At 47.9% G+C, this 15967-nt stretch overlaps 1 protein-coding gene across 6 annotated transcripts in view; it reads left to right on the top strand.

Moving 5' to 3' along the window:
• cv-c (RhoGTPase activating protein) overlaps positions 1-15967 on the top strand; it is a 453196-nt gene that overhangs the window by 170444 nt on the left and 266785 nt on the right. For all 6 annotated transcript variants that reach the window (XM_050183837.3, XM_055073551.2, XM_050183840.3 and 3 more), the window contains 3 exons: positions 250-356; positions 6205-6573; positions 8651-8912. In XM_050183837.3, the coding sequence (XP_050039794.1) occupies positions 250-356; positions 6205-6573; positions 8651-8912 (738 nt within the window). The remainder of the gene's footprint in view (positions 1-249; positions 357-6204; positions 6574-8650; positions 8913-15967) is intronic.

Genomic DNA, 15967 nt, shown 5'->3' on the forward strand with positions numbered 1-15967 from the left:
ATGTAGCTTTGGTGGTCGGCGTAAAAGCATATGTGATACATCATTACACAACCCTGCGACAGACCTCAAAAGATGTCTGTCGTCTGCGCTGTTCGGAATGTCCAATTAGCCTGGCTAAGAACTCTCGTGCATGCTGCAAAATCTGCACAAACTGCCCAGAGAGAAATTTCGTGCGTAACGTTTTCATTCATTAAAGCGATCTTCCCTTACTGTCCGTGTTTATTTCTTCCTCATCTTTGCGCACACCAGAGTCGCCACGAGTTGGAAGAGTTCCTAAAGAGCGTCGAACCGCCACACGATCCTCCTGGTTGGCCGCAGGACGCCGTGACTCAGACGACGCCGGAGATATCGCGCAGGTAAGATCTCGCCGGCCGTCGTCACCACTCAGCTACCCAATGGCGGCCTCGGAAGGGAGTTGGGTTCGACCGAGCGATACGGTGCTGCCGGTGTTCGCTTTTCTGTGAGCTTATTTTCGAACATTCACCGCATGCCGCTTGGCAAGAACTGCTCTGAAGCGCCCCTTCGTCGGAAGCGAGCTCGTATTCATACTAGGGTGTATATACGCAAGCAAACAGCCGCACGCTTGCTTTTACGCGTTGTAACTTTTCCCTCCTACTCCATTAAAGCTAACACTGTGCGATACACTCGTGCGCACAAAATTAGAGTATGGTTCTTCTGTATAGGACCTCCGGAATGACGCATTTATTCTTTCTCTTGAATCTATTCACTATCATCCAACTCGATGTATTTTGTCGGAACTATTATTGTGCAGTGGTGGCGTAGAGGTAGAGCATCCGCCTCGCGTGCAAGAGGACCGTGGTTCCAATCCCGGAGCCGCGCAATTTTCCACCGGATTAAAAAAAAGATCCGCGTGTTGATAAAATTGCACAAACAGGCCTGGAGTGCGGCCTGATTCCGGTGACCAGAACCGGTAACGCACTCCCTCACCAGAGCAGGATTGGCCACCCTGGTGCAGTACTTGGCCACAACCTCCTATATGAACACAACAATCAAACCCCGGCCCTCAGTCCCCAGCAGCTGCGAAACAACTGACCACGGCGGCGGTCAGACCGCGACACAGAAGAGGGTGCCAAGAATCCCTGGAGCCGGATAGGCCGCCATTGGAATCTGAACTTGGCAACGTTTAACGCTAGAACGTTATCTAGTGAGGCGAGTCTAGCAGTGCTATTGGAGGAATTAGAGGGCAGTAAATGGGATATAATAGGGCTCAGTGAAGTTAAGAGGACAAATGAAGCACATACAGTGCTAAAAAAAAAAAGCGGGCGCGTCCTGTGCTACCGGGGCTTAGCGGAGAGGCGAGAACTAGGAGTCGGATTCCTGATTGATAAGAATATAGCTAGTAACGCACAGGAACTCTATAGCATTAACGAGAGGGTGGCAGGTCTTGTTGCGAACCTTAATAAGAAGTACAAATTGAAGGTCGTACAGGTGTACACCCTACATCCAGTCATGATGACCAGGAAGTCGAAAGCTACTATGAAGACGTGGAATCGGCGATGGGTAAAGTCAAAACAAAATACACTGTGCTGATGGGCGACTTCAATGCCAAGGTAGGCAAGAAGCAGGCTGGAGACAAGGCAGTGGGGGAATATGGCATAGGCACTACGAATAGCAGGGGAGAGTTATTGGTAGACTTTGCAGAACAGAATAATATGCGGATAATGAATACCTTCTTCCGCAAGCGGGATAGCCGAAAGTGGACGTGGAGGAGCCCGAATGACCAGACTAGAAGTGAAATAGACCTTATATTCTGCGCTAACCCTGGCATCATACAAGATGTGGACGTCCTCGGCAAGGTGCGCTGCAGTGACCATAGGATGGTAAGAACTCGAATTAGCCTAGACCTGAGGAGGGAACGGAAGAAACTGGTACATAAGAAGCCGATCAATGAGTTAGCGGTAAGAGGGAAAATAGAGAAATTCCGGATCAAGCTACAGAACAGGTATTCGGCTTTAACACAGGAAGATGACCTTAGTGTTGAAGCAATGAACGACAATCTTATGGGCATCATTAAGTAGTCTGCAATAGAAGTCGGTGGCAACTCCGTTAGACAGTATACCAGTAAGCTATCGCAGGAGACGAAAGATCTGATGAAGAAACGCCAATCTATGAAAGCCTTAATTATGGGGTTTTACGTGCCAAAACCACTTTCTGATTATGAGGCACGCCGTAGTGGGGGACTCCGGAAATTTTGACCACCTGTGGTTCTTTAACGTGCACCTAAATCTAAGTACACGGGTGTTTTCGCAGTTTGCCCCCATCGAAATGCGGCCGCCGTGGCCGGGATTCGATCCCGCAACCTCGTGCTCAGCAGCCTAACACCATAGCCACTGAGCAACCACGGCGGGTAATGTATGAAAGCCTCTAACCCTACAGCTAGAAAGAACTGGCAGAACCTTCGAAGTTAATCAACAAGCGTAAGACAGCTGACATAAGGAAGTATAATATGGATAGAATTGAACATGCTCTCAGGAACGGAGGAAGCCTAAAAGCAGTGAAAAAGAAACTAGGAATAGGCAAGAATCAGATGTATGCGTTAAGAGACAAAGCCGGCAATATCATAATTAATATGGATGAGGTCGTTCAAGTGACTGAGGAGTTCTATAGAGATTTATACAGTACCAGTGGCACCCCCGACGATAATGGAAGAGAGAATAGTCTAGAGTAATTCGAAATCCCACAGGTAACACCAGGAGCTATGCAAAGGGGGAAGGCAGCTGGGGACAATCAGGTAACAGCAGATTTGTTGAAGGATGGTGGGCAGATTGTTCTAGAGAAACTGGCCACCCTGTATACGCAATGCCTCATGACTTCGAGCGTACCGGAATCTTGGAAAAACGCTAACATAATCCTAATCCATAAGAAGGGAACGCCAAAGACTTGAAAAATTATAGACCGATCAGTTTACTGTCCGTTGCCTACAAAGTATTTACTAAGGTAATTGCAAATAGAATCAGGAACACCTTAGACTTCCGTCAACCAAAGGACCAGGCAGGATTCCGTAAAGGCTACTCAACAATAGACCATATTCACACTATCACTCAGGTGATAGAAAAATGTGCGGAATATAACCAACCTTTATATATAGCTTTCATTGATAACGAGAAAGCGTTTGATTCAGTCGAAACCTCAGCAGTCATGGAGGCATTGCGTAATCAGGGTGTAGACGAGCCGTATGTAAAAATACTGAAAGATATCTATAGCGGCTCCACAGCCACCGTAGTCCTCCATAAAGAAAGCAACAAAATCCCAATAAAGAAAGGCGTCAGGCAGGGAGATACGATCTCTCCGATGCTATTCACAGCGTGTTTACAGGAGGTATTCAGAGACCTGGATTGGGAAGAATTGGGGATAAGAGTAAATGGAGAATACCTTAGTAACTTGCGATTCGCTGATGATATTGCCTTGCTTAGTAACTCAGGGGACCAACTGCAATGCATTCTCACTGACCTGGAAAGGCAAAGCTGAAGGGTGGGTCTAAAAATTAATCTGCAGAAAACTAAAGTAATGTTTAACAGTCTTGGAAGAGAACAGCAATTTACGATAGGTAGCGAGGCACTGGAAGTGGTAAGGGAATACATCTACTTAGGGCAGGTAGTGACGGCGGATCAGGATCATGAGATGGAAATAATCAGAAGAATAAGAATGGGCTGGGGTGCGTTTGGCAGGCATTCTCAGATCATGAACAGCAGCTTGCCATTATCCCTCAAGAGAAAAGTATATAACAGCTGTGTCTTACCAGCACTCGCGTACGGGGCAGACACCTGGATGCTTACGAAAAGGGTGCTACTGAAATTTAGAACGACGCAACGAGCTATAGAAAGAAGAATAATGGGTGTAACGTTAAGGGATAAGAAAAGAGCAGATTGGGTGAGGGAACAAACGCGAGTTAATGATATCTTAGTTGAAATCAAGAAAAAGAAATGGGCATGGGCAGGACATGTAATGAGGAGGGAAGATAACCGATGGTCATTAAGGGTTACGGACTGGATTTCAAGGGAAGGGAAGCGTAGCAGAGGGCGGCAGAAGTTAGTACGTTGGGCGGATGAGATTAAGAAGTTTGCAGGGACAACATGGCCACAATTAGTACATGACCGGGGCAGTTGGAGAAGTATGGGAGAGGCCTTTGCCCTGCAGTGGGCGTAACCAGGCTGCTGCTGATGATGATTGTTTCTATGCTAGCATCTCACAGAAAAAAAAAAATAAAGACGCTTAATCTGACAGATCTCGTCACACAGCGTAGGCTATCTCTCGCTTATGTACTTTCCACAAGATATATAACACTAACGACAACTTTAAAGGAAGCTATTGTTTGCCACACCAACGCATAGACCAAGAGTCCAAAGTCCATATTTCACAGTGCAGAACTGGCCAGCACAATAATTCATTTGTTCCGAAGACCACATCGACTGGAATAAATTGCCTGCTTCCGTCGTCTCCATGACTGATTTTTTACCCGCCGAGGTGGTGTAGTGGCTTTGGCGTTGCGCTGCTCAGCCCGAGGTGGTCGTGGGATCGAATCTTGGCTGCGGCGGCCGCATTTCGATAGGGGCAAAATGCAAAAACGCCCGTGTACCGCGCACTGGGCCCCCAGTAAAGAACTCCAGGTAGTCAAAATTAATCCGGACTCCCCTCACTACGGTGTGTCTCATAATCATATCGGGGTTTTGGCACGTCAGACTCCAGGATGTAATCTTTTTCCATCTCATATTTGCTAAATTTCAAAACAGTAACTTTTGATCGCCTGTTGTTAACTTGCATGTAATATACATTGGTTTTGTCTAATTTCATCCTGTCTCTAACTCGTAATTTGCCCGGAAAGTAATAAACCAAGTAAAATAAATGCGAGGTTCGAGCCCTCTCGGCGAAGGAAATATACCCGGTATGAGGTGGGCATTCAACCACAAGGCTCTGTCACACCGATTGTTAGACAAAGGGCTCCATTCCTACCTTTTTACTCTCAATAGTAAACCTTTCCACACAATCATCGAAGTTTTACAAAGTATAAAAGTATCGAAATAAAGTATAAATAAGGAAACTCCTTGTGAAGGGCAACATTCACTCGCACACTTTCTTTTTTCGTTTTTACGATTTCTTAATTACTTTAAGTTGCAGCTACTTTTCGAGGCCGTTATTTCATCGCTTGACGCAGGTCGTGGTATCTATAGGCGTTACGCAACCTTGCGCTACGCTTTCCCGCCCCGAAGCACAAAGGATGATGTGTGAATCGCCCGGCATTTCTCACTGACGTCCCTCACAAAAAGATGTCAGGTGTGCTGCCAAATGTCGCGTTTTTGCAGCCTATCTATGCTGGCACATTATTCGTTTGCGACGGAATAGAAACTCATGACTTGAAGAAAGAAAGCGACGTGCACGAGGTGCAGGCGCGTCGCTTATTTCTTGGTCCGCGTGCGCCACAAGCAGTCAGGAACAACAACGTGTTCCCTGCCCTCTTTCCTTGTCAGGTTCATAATTAGTTGTTAAAATATACTTACTGATATAATGGTTGCCGTCGCACTTGAAATTGTCAGGGGCTGACGGAAATATTTGTTGGCACTTTAAGAGCTGGGCCAGGAGTGCTGCCCTCCTACGCTAATTTACCGATGTGTAAAATAACGGGTTGAGTATGATAGACGTTAGCGTATCTTGAGGCCACGAAACAAAATATTGCAGAATTGCTTCATATATGCTGAAAACATTCTTTGATTTCCGTCTGATTATCGTGTTGCACGTGCTCGCCGCAAGTAGTAAAGCGTGTGGGCTATGTACTATAGTAGAGTAGTATTAGCGCAACCGTTGCATATGGTACGACAAAAGACCGGGAGGGGATACTTGTTTTGTGTGTCCCCGTTGCGCTACACTGTACATGATGCCACACTAACTAGCCCCTCAGCCAGCCTTTTTAGTAATGCGTGTTTGCGCGTGTTCACTGTTGAAACGTACAGCACAGCACGGCGAGGAAATGAGAAAGTTGTGTCTGTTACTATTTCTTTTTAGTGCTGCTCGTTGTGTAGCGCTACCTGTTTCAGTTATGAACGCGAGTCTACTTCGACTACTACACAGCTGACATAATACGGGAGGCCTACAGGTCGATGACAGGCCGCAGCGGCGGAACTGGAACGTGCTGTCCCACGTTCGCGGTACGTACCTCACGATATATATTGATCATACGTGCTTGCGCAGCTCCAGTTTCACCTGGGTGGCCGAGGAGTGCGGCGAGGAGCTGGGCTCGTCCAAGGAGAGCCTGGCGGCTGCGCACGGCGATGCGAAACCTTCGGCAAAGACGCAGCACCACACCCTGGCCGTCGCCACCCAGTCACCGTCGCCGGTGTCGAACTCATCGTCCTCGTCGTCCTGCGACGCGCCACCGACGCCGCTGACTCCGAGAGCTTCGCCGAGCTCGCAGGAGGTCGTTTCTTCGGACCTCTCGGACAGCGCCGCGCACGGGGCGGTTAAGGTGACAGCGGCCAACGTAACGCGACCGCGGCCTCTGCAGAACGGCTCCAGCCCCTCCCTGCCCACGCTGGACGGCCGCGGGTGCGCCCAATTGAGGTGTGCCTATGCTGCTGTGGTGGCGTTGTTGCGCGCGGCTGCGCTAGTTTCAGGAACGAGGATGCTTAGATGCCGAGTCGGGAGGAGTTGCTGACTGGCTGACGCTGCGCGTCAGTCGTTTCGTGCGCCATTGTGTATTAGTTAGTAAGCGGTCGTTTATTAAAATGGATAAATGAAAGGGAAAGGAAGGGAAGGGAATTACTGCTGATCGTGCTGTAACTGTCAAACGCAGTCTGCTAACGCCTGAACGGCGGTCAGGTGGGGGATGGGGGGGGTGTTGGTATATCCATGTCAAGTGTGACCAGAGCTGACTGCAGGCTGTTTCGTGGGATTCGGACACTCCGAATGCGAAACACGTGATCCGGCGTCGCGTTACCGACAATCGCAAAGCCATAGAGGGACACAAGAGTGTGGCAACCCACTGCCCAATCAGCTGCTCGGATCATGTACCGGGTTAGGGTACGGTCAGAAAGCTGCTTTTCCTGTGGTCGGCGGTACTGTATTCAACTTTAGCGTTCCCCGATGTTCAGAGTTCGTTCAAATTCGCCGCCAGAGGCGAGATAAGCGTCTGCAGCGTCATCACGCGCAGCGGCTGCGCACGACCGGAACGCTCTTTGCGGCAGCGCCGACAGGGCTCGCTGAGTGTATCCGTGGCCTACCGTAGCCTGTGTGCCCTGCCCTACTGCTGTGGTTCAAGTGCCGTGGTTGTCACAGCGACAAGTGGGCGCGCTCTACGGAAGTTTTTAGCCATTGGAGTAGTGTGTATATTGTTCTTGCGCAGTCCTGTCGTTACGGGAAGAAATAAGATTAAAAAAAAAACAAAAGCAGATACAAGGAAATGACATAGACGTCCGCCTGAGGTTGGCCTGTCGTCTACCTCGCTACTTTGCTCATATGGAAAGGGAACAGGAGGAAAAGATGGGTGTGAGAGATGACGACGGGGACCGGCAGTAGGACGTGACTATATATGCAGATCGGTGTCTCAGGGACTCGTTCACAGCCTGAGTTCTGTACCCGTGTTTATGTGCTTGATCTTTGTGTGGAGCATCAGTTGTTTCTTCTTTCACATTTTGTTACCTTTACCCCTTTCCCCAGCACAGGGTAGCCAGCCGGTACTTACGCTAGCTAACCTCCCTGTGTTTCCTTCACTTTTGTCTCTCTCACTTCAGGCAAAGGCTTCTGCACTTCCTCTACGCGACGACACATATGCACCGTCTATGGCGCGCGTATTCGCTAAAACGCGACTTCTGCCAACTGTTTCAAACAGTGCAGTGCATATACTTGTTGCTAGCCCCTAATGTGCCTGCACTTACTTCTTCATTAGATATGATATAATTGGCAACATACTAATGAGTGAAGACGTCTCATTGGGACCTTGGCCGGAAGAGAACAAGAAAGCGAGTATGTTCACAATACCAGTGGTGTAGACGCGTGCATTTTGGTCGCGTACCATGCCAGAGACGTTCGAGCTGCTCGAATGGGGCAGCATTCTCGTGTTTCTCGCGTGCCGTTCGGTATCAAATACTTCAATACCACGGATATATGGCAATGCGCTCGTGGCCTTGTGATGATTAATTATGGTCAGGATTCGCCCAACACAGTGGCAAACATAAACGAAGGGACCAACGAGCGCTACTGTATCAGCCTCCTTGGTTATTAGCCTACATTTCGCCGTTATCGACTAAGACATGTGCTTTATGAATGTATGTGCTTGGTCGCGTTTTTTTTTATTTTTTTTCGTATGTGTGAATAGTGTAGCGCGTTACATAGACATTGCATGACGTTAGTTCTGACCGGTACAGTGCATAAACACTGACATTTCGTGACATTACGCGCTGCAGTGATGACAATAAAGACAATTGTATGCATCGTATTTATTTCTATAGTACGTATTTAAGTTACCACTTCACGAAAGCTTCCATTCAGAGAGCAATACGTGTGCGTTGGATCTGCGTGATTTTTCTAACGTCCGAACCTGTTATGTATGCTACCGCACATAGCTTGCGTGTACTGGATACGTGCACGTGAATTGTGCAACGTTATTCCTTTGTGTTTTTCTTCCGTCTGATTCTCGCAGCACCCAGAGGCAACATTCATTGGAGGAGAAGCCGCAGATCCGGTCTCTGTCTCGCCCCACGACAAAGGCGGCGGACAAGAAATCTCCGCAAGTTGCGTCGTCGCTTCCGTGGACCTCGCCGCAGCAGCTCAGTCATAAGGCGTCTTCGGCGCCAGTGTTGCTGAAAAATAAAGCCCCGACGTCCTTGGGCGACAGCGGAGAGAAGAGGAGCCTGCTGCCGGACGCGGCGTCGGCGGGCAGCACCCCCGAAGAGGAGGTCAAGGTACGTGAGCACGTTGTCTTCTGGCCGAGGCGCTACTTCGCCAAGCCCAGTTCTAGGAGATGAGAGAGTGACGCCAGCGGTCTCGGCTCTGGCTTCGTTACTTCTGTGGCTGCTTGCTATTAAAACTGTGCACTAACCCACGATGGCCTGTTGATGCCTGTTTTCTTCGCCTCCACTTTTCTGTATCCTGTTGTGATTGGGTGTCTCCTGGCTATGAAGCCCTCGCGTGATGACCTGTCAGCGCCTTTTGGCCATGGTCTTCTGGTCTCTTTGGTGAACTGCTCACAACTACTTGGCGAAAAAAAAATTTGGGCTGTAACAACTCTCGAACTTGATGGTTTTAACGTGCTTGGTCAAATCATATATGTGATAGGGAAGCAGGCTGCATGGTTTGCTGCAGCAGCTACCTAGTGCATTCCTCAAAAAAAAAAAAAAAAAAGAAAAGAAAAAGAAAAAAAAGGAACATCGAATGAAGAGATATTTAAGCTTACTTTCACTGAAAATCTCACAGTACAGAGTCAAACGTATGCAACTATAACACTTAAGAAAATAATTTAGCGTGTCTTGAGTGCATCTTTATTCCCGCTTTCCGCAGAGTTAGTGCTTCCAACTCGTCTTGAAGCCAAAGAGATACACTGACATGGAATGGGAAGTCTAAGCATCTTTCGCCACGCTATTTCGATGCATTTAACCTTGTATTTCTTTATGTTTTCATGCCACATGCTTTTCTTTCCTTTCTGGCTGGGTTTTTGCATCTTTCCTGCAACATAACTAGGATGGCAGTAAATATCTAAAATGATGTTGTCACCTGCCGTTAGTGTGAAAATGCGCCTAGAAACTACAGGTGTCGTGGAGGGGGCATGATAGTTCACACGCATGACAGAATGTCAGCACTAGTAAGTCTTATTAAACTACTTGCCACTGAATGTGTAGGTCTTACTAGAGCATTGTCATTTTCGTACACTGAAGCGTTGCACCTTAAAGCTGGACCACAGGCTAGAGAGGCAGAGAGAGAGACAAAAGCAAAGATAGAGAAGTTAACAAGATGATATATCTGGTTAATTACCCTGTACTGGGGAAGGGAAAATGGGTATGGAAGTTTAGAGAAAGTAAGGCAAGAATGAACAGTAATAAAGTTGCCATGCCTAATCTGTGCTGGCGTAGAGTTCCCATATGGGTTTGGATATTACGTTATAATACTGCAGCTAACTTCAAATCAGTGCAGTACAGTACCTATTTAGGTGTAATGTCGTTAAAAGCAGAGGATCTAGGACCGCTGCTGCTTAGAAGAGCATAGTTCTTTAGTGACTTGGACTGCGCTGTCGTTTCGAAACTCGTCGTGAAGTGACCCGAGATCCTAAGTATTAATTACTGCGAGCACAAGTGGAGTTTCGGGAACGTCTTGCGTGCCTTACTGTATGGTAATGTTGAATGGCGCTTGAGTAAGCATCACTTGAGCAATCCACTCGAATAAACGAATTTTCATGACATCCCCACCGAAACGCCGCTTTGTTCGTTGAAATAACTGTCACTGTGGAGACCTTGACTTCGTTCGAAGCTGAGCTGTACGAGCCTTCTTTCGGAAACTACCACAGGGTGTGTTCAGATAACTAATTTTTATATTATGGTGAAATCCCTCCGCATATAAGAGCGGAACTTATTTTTGCAGCTTACGCCGTTCGCAAGAAAAAGCTTAAATGAGACTGTGGAAAATGCGGCCTCATATAGTTGCAAATCTTTTTCGACTTTGAGAGAGTCTTAAAAATAAAAATAACCAACATATTCTATGCTGTCATAGTTTTTATAGATATTCAACTAGTAGCCACATCATTATCTTACAAAAAAAAAAAAATCTTACATGCATTTTCTTCCATTTTGCACCGCTGCAAGTTGCTTCTTAGTGGCTATATCAAGTAACAGCCATCACGAAACACGACTCTGCCATGCCGCGACACTGCACACGAGACGCAACAAGGTTTGTTTCCTTTCGAAGACCTCCGCAACCTTCTGTCACTCCCCTTTCATGCCGTAAAGTTTCGTTTTGTTTGCATCTTGCTAAGACGTGATGCAAATGTACGATTTTTCGAGAAGGATCGGCCGATTTCTTTATTGTGTAGCGTTGACTGGTTGATGGCAAGTTTTCACTGCCTCAGAGCAGCAGCGGGGTTACGCGAAGCGCCGCAGTATATGGCTGTGGATTATATTATGTCACCTGTCCCAATTTACGCTTACCTAAATCTAAGTACCGGGGTGCCCTTACGTTCGTTCCCATTGGAAGAGTCACCGCTGCAACGAGTTGAACGCGCTACTTCGCGTTCAGCAGGAGAACGTCATATCCCATGAGCTACCATTACAGCTAGTCAATTCTTTGTACCTTTTTAATGCGAAACACCTGTTTTTCCTCTGTAGCACACGAGGTTGCCAATAGTTCGTGACACAAACGGAAACTATAGTTAAACATGACGCTTACGCGGCGCGACATTCTAGAAGACAGGCCGCGGAGAGCTCGGCACCGCAGCTTACATCTAAGTGCTCATTGCTTTCTTTTGTACTAGAAAAAAATCATTATAATGCTACATATTATTGCATATAACAGATAAACGATGGCAGTAGATAATCCTGGGGGAGTTTCATCGAAATCGGAGATTACTGTTTGTTTTTCATTCTTGCGCGAAAGCTAAAATTTGTGACGTTTTGTGATATTTCAAGTTCTCTCTACAACATGAAAAATGCCAGTGCGTAAGAGGGAATAAATGCACTTTGCAGCACGTTCCGCATGTAGCAAAATATTCACAGAAGGTAAATTCGGAAGAAGCTCACGGTGACAAGACATTTGAAAACAATTCCCCAAAAGGGGCAATTTTTTACCCATTCGTAACACGTTTGCCACATTTTGTTTCTGTTTTGGGCTTGCGCAAACAATTGAGTGTCTCTTATTTTGATTTATAAACCTGTGTAAAGTAGGTACATAAATATGAAAGCATAGAGTAGTAAAAGTCGAGCTTTCGAGATATCTGGAGTCCTGCACAAAAACTTTCTCAAGAGGTGAAAAACACATTAGTTGAAGCCTCGGCCGGAAAAAAAATTTCGACTTACCCGATATCCATTAAGAGATATCAGAGTTCGAATTCAAGGTTTAATAGACGTATGGAAATTGACAAAGAAACTCGACAACAAGTTAAGGACCGTACAAAGAGCGGTGGGACAAAGAATGTGAGGCGTAATCTTAAGAGACAGGAAGAGCGTGGAGTGGATCAGAGAGCAAACGGTAATAGCCGATATTGTAATTAATATTTAGAGAAAAAGATTGCCCGACGATTACGCTTCTTGGTAATGTTTCAGCGCAGCTGCTGCCTTATTTCAACAACAGGCAACCGCATACAGAACACGCAGTGCCGAACGGAGGCGGTTCCGAGTTTCGGATTGGGCAGCACCGAGCCGGCGCTCCGCCGACGCGCCATAGCTCCATATTATAGCAGGTCACCGCCGCGGTAAGGGGGGGGGGGGGGGGTGAGATTAGCAATTGTTATTTAATGTTTCTTCTGAGGTGGGATGAGGAAACGGGTGGAGAAAGGGTATTGAGTAGAGGTCACACACTCATTCACTCACAGACGGGCCTCAATGTGGCCGCACAAGATTGAGGTGGGAAGTAGAAGTAAGGGGATGGAATGCTATGACTGTCCTTCTAGTCACCGCAACGGCACTGCGCCAGGTAAGGGGAGGTATAAGGCAAGAGTGGAGGCGGTAGCACAGCCAGGCGCAAGCACTGCCAGAGGTGACAAATGCCACTGAGGAACGCGCCCCGCAAACTGGGAAGCGAGAGACATGGCTGAGGGCCGTATAGCCACGCGACGCGAAGACGGAGGAGTGGAGAGCCGTGGATCACGCGCGAGGCATCAAGAAGCGCCCGCCGCCGGCACCGCGGCAGTGCCGCGACAGCGGGAGAAGGGACGGCGAGGGCGGAGTGGACGGTAGCGACGAGAGTCACCGCAACGGCGCTGCGCGGAGGAAGGGGGCGAGAGGATAGGCGAGAACACATGAGCCGGCTTTGGAGGACTAGGGGAATTATTGTAGGAAACTCTATAACAAGGGGAGAGCAAGACTCGCGCCGCGCGCGAAAGGTGGAAGCAGGAGCGCGCGTATGATGACCTTGGTTACGACAAGGCACGACGGCGAGGCCCATGGCGACGCGAAATGTGGTAACGGGCGCCAAAGAGCGTCGCTCTAATATGTAGCTGGACATGCCATGTAATGCGTTGGATAGATAACCCGTAGACCATGGGAGTTTCAGAATGGGTGCGAAGAGAAGGGAAGCGCAGTCGAGGACGGCAGAAAACTAGGTGGGGTGATGAAATTGAGAAATTCACAGGCGCAAGTTGGAATTGGTTGGCGCAGGACGGGGGCGCTTGGAGGTCGCAGGGAGAGGCCTTCATCCTGCAGTGGACAAATGAGATGATGATGATGATGATGATGATGATGACTGTAGTTCTTTGGTCCCCTGGAATTCATTCGGGCGATGTTTTGCTGTGGTTTAAGCCACGGAGGGCCCTGTACGAGTTGTAGTCGGGCATGTAAATATATGGTAGCGGGTCCATGCCGTCGTCTAACTCATCGCACTCATCGAGAACTAGGAGTACGGGATTTATTTAGAATATCTACATGAAGACAGGAGAACGTTACATTTCATCACTGTAGCATGACTGACAACTAAGCACCCCGAGCAGCCGAAAACGGCTGCTTAAAAACCCTCTATCCTCCCTAGATCCATAGGTGAGGGAAAACTGCCGTTCAACATTCGGCCAATCGGAGCGTCCAAAGTCGTCGTAGTCGACCCGCCTTTGAAGGGGGAGGGCTCACAGACTCACGTCCGCACTTTTGTTTCACTGAACACACCGAGCGGAGAGGGTCCTCGTAGACAGCGGTTGTCACGCTTGACTCAAAACTGGCGCCTCTTGATTCTAGAGCTGACACCGCAGTTAGCCGCCGCGTCTGTCAAGCGACTGTGACGGCTACTGGGGCCCGTGAGAAAGCGACGCAAACCACCATTTTCCAGGAGTTATCTTGCTCCAATTAGACCATGAAGGCATCAGCGACCCAACTAACAATACTCGGTCCGCCAAACGTGGCTAGACTTGCTGGTGCCTTTGAGCGGTCCGAAGGAGGCGCATTGTTGGCTTTACAAAGCGACAGGTCGCAGCGGGCTGGGGGTGGTTCGAAGGTCACTACCCCTGCCGGCCGATTGTAACAGCCCGCACTTGCGTCTTGTTACGATTCGTTTGTTTTCCTTTTTTTCTTTATCCAGTCGTCTTGCGCCTCAGAAGTACGATACAATGTACACCATAATTCGAAACATACATAAGCAGCAATGATTGCAAACTTGAAGGGTGTCTGCGCGAAGGCGTGGGTGCAAAAACTCGGAAGCGATGTGTCATTTTCACCCAAGCGCCGGTGGGCTTCAAAAGGCCTGCGATGCCATTTAAGGCGACGAGTTTGCCTTAGTACAGCCTTACACATCATGGCGACGAGGAAAGAAAAACAGAAAAGAAAGGTTTGTTGCATGCATTTTTTATGCGCTATTTTCTCGGTCCTGTGCACGCTTTCAGTATAGTAGTCCGACATCCTTACACCGGCGTTTTCTACATATATAGAAGAAAAAGGAAAGGAGAGAAAGCGCGCACATAGAACGTTGGTGCATGATTGTTGTGACCTGCTTTGCGAACCGAAGCTCTGTATTATTAATAGTTAAAGATCAAGACGGGGGCCGAGAGATGAACTAGCACACTGTGGCGCAAAAGTTACAAACAAGGATAAAGTGCCCGATATCTGTTTGTAACTTGCATTATATGGTTGAAAGCTTTATCACACTGACATATTTTGATCGGGAGGAATTGGCGGGCTAGTTGGTTTGGCAACTCTTCCCCTTTCCCCCTTCCCAAGCGCCGGGTAGCCAACCGGGCGCGTTCTTAGTTAACCTTCGTACCTTTCCCATTTCGTCTCTCTCTCCCCCCTCTCGATTGAACGGCAGCGCACTTAATGTGACATAGACGAAAATTAAAACACACGGACACACCTGCGCTGAACTACAACGGGAAGTTTACTCGCAGCGCGAGAGCCTTCAGGTTTGACAAATCACGCATGCATGGCTGGAAAGGAAGGGATTGTGAGGATGTATCAAACGGATGAGTTATTGAGGCCGTAAAGGTCACTCACGACAGGCAGTACGATAAGAAAAACAACTACAACCACAACAAAGCTTAATGTGAGCATGAAACCATTGATACACCACCCTCGAGTTTTGGGCGCCTCCTACTCTGAAAAAGCCACCGAAGGGCAGCTGACGCGCGTTTGCCCCGTGCTGTGAATTTTAATCGCTTCTCAAATCTCTCAAATTAGCTTGGCTCGTTCCTTCCATACCATCTTTTTATAATTCGGGTGCGCGCAGCCGTAGTCTTCACACTGGAACGCCGATTGACAAGAATCTTTTTTTCAAACAGATATCTGTGCTCCGTCAGCCTTATGTTTAGGTATCTTCCTGCTTGGGCTTGCCCAGGAATGAGATCTTTAACTTTTCTACGAATGTAAGCAACTCTTTCCCTTCTACCCGCCGCGGTGGCTTAGAGGCTATGGTGTTGCGCTGCTAAGCATGAAGTCGCTGGATAAAAATCCTGGCCGCAGCGGCCGCATTTCGATGGGGGTGAAATGCGTTTTTAAAAACGCCTGTGTCCCTTGCGTTAGGGTCACATTAAAAATCTTCTGGTGGTCAACATTCGGAGTCCCCCAGTACGACGTGCCTCATAATCAAATCGTGGTTTTGGCACGTAAAGCACCAAGATTCATTCATTCATTCATTCATTCATTCATTCATTCAACCCTTTCCCTTCTACGTGCCTCGTATCCTTGTTGACGCGGACCAAACAAACAAACAAGTGCTAAACGAACGAACAGTGCCCTCAGGATCGAGTAAATATGGTAGTGTTCTTGAAGGGACAACAGAGAAACGCTAGCTGAGTTATAACAGGCGTGGAATTCCTTCAAAACTGTGTTTGCATTTACTT

The sequence above is a fragment of the Dermacentor andersoni genome, chromosome 4 (genome assembly GCF_023375885.2).
Source record: "Dermacentor andersoni chromosome 4, qqDerAnde1_hic_scaffold, whole genome shotgun sequence".
NCBI lineage: Eukaryota > Metazoa > Arthropoda > Arachnida > Ixodida > Ixodidae > Dermacentor > Dermacentor andersoni.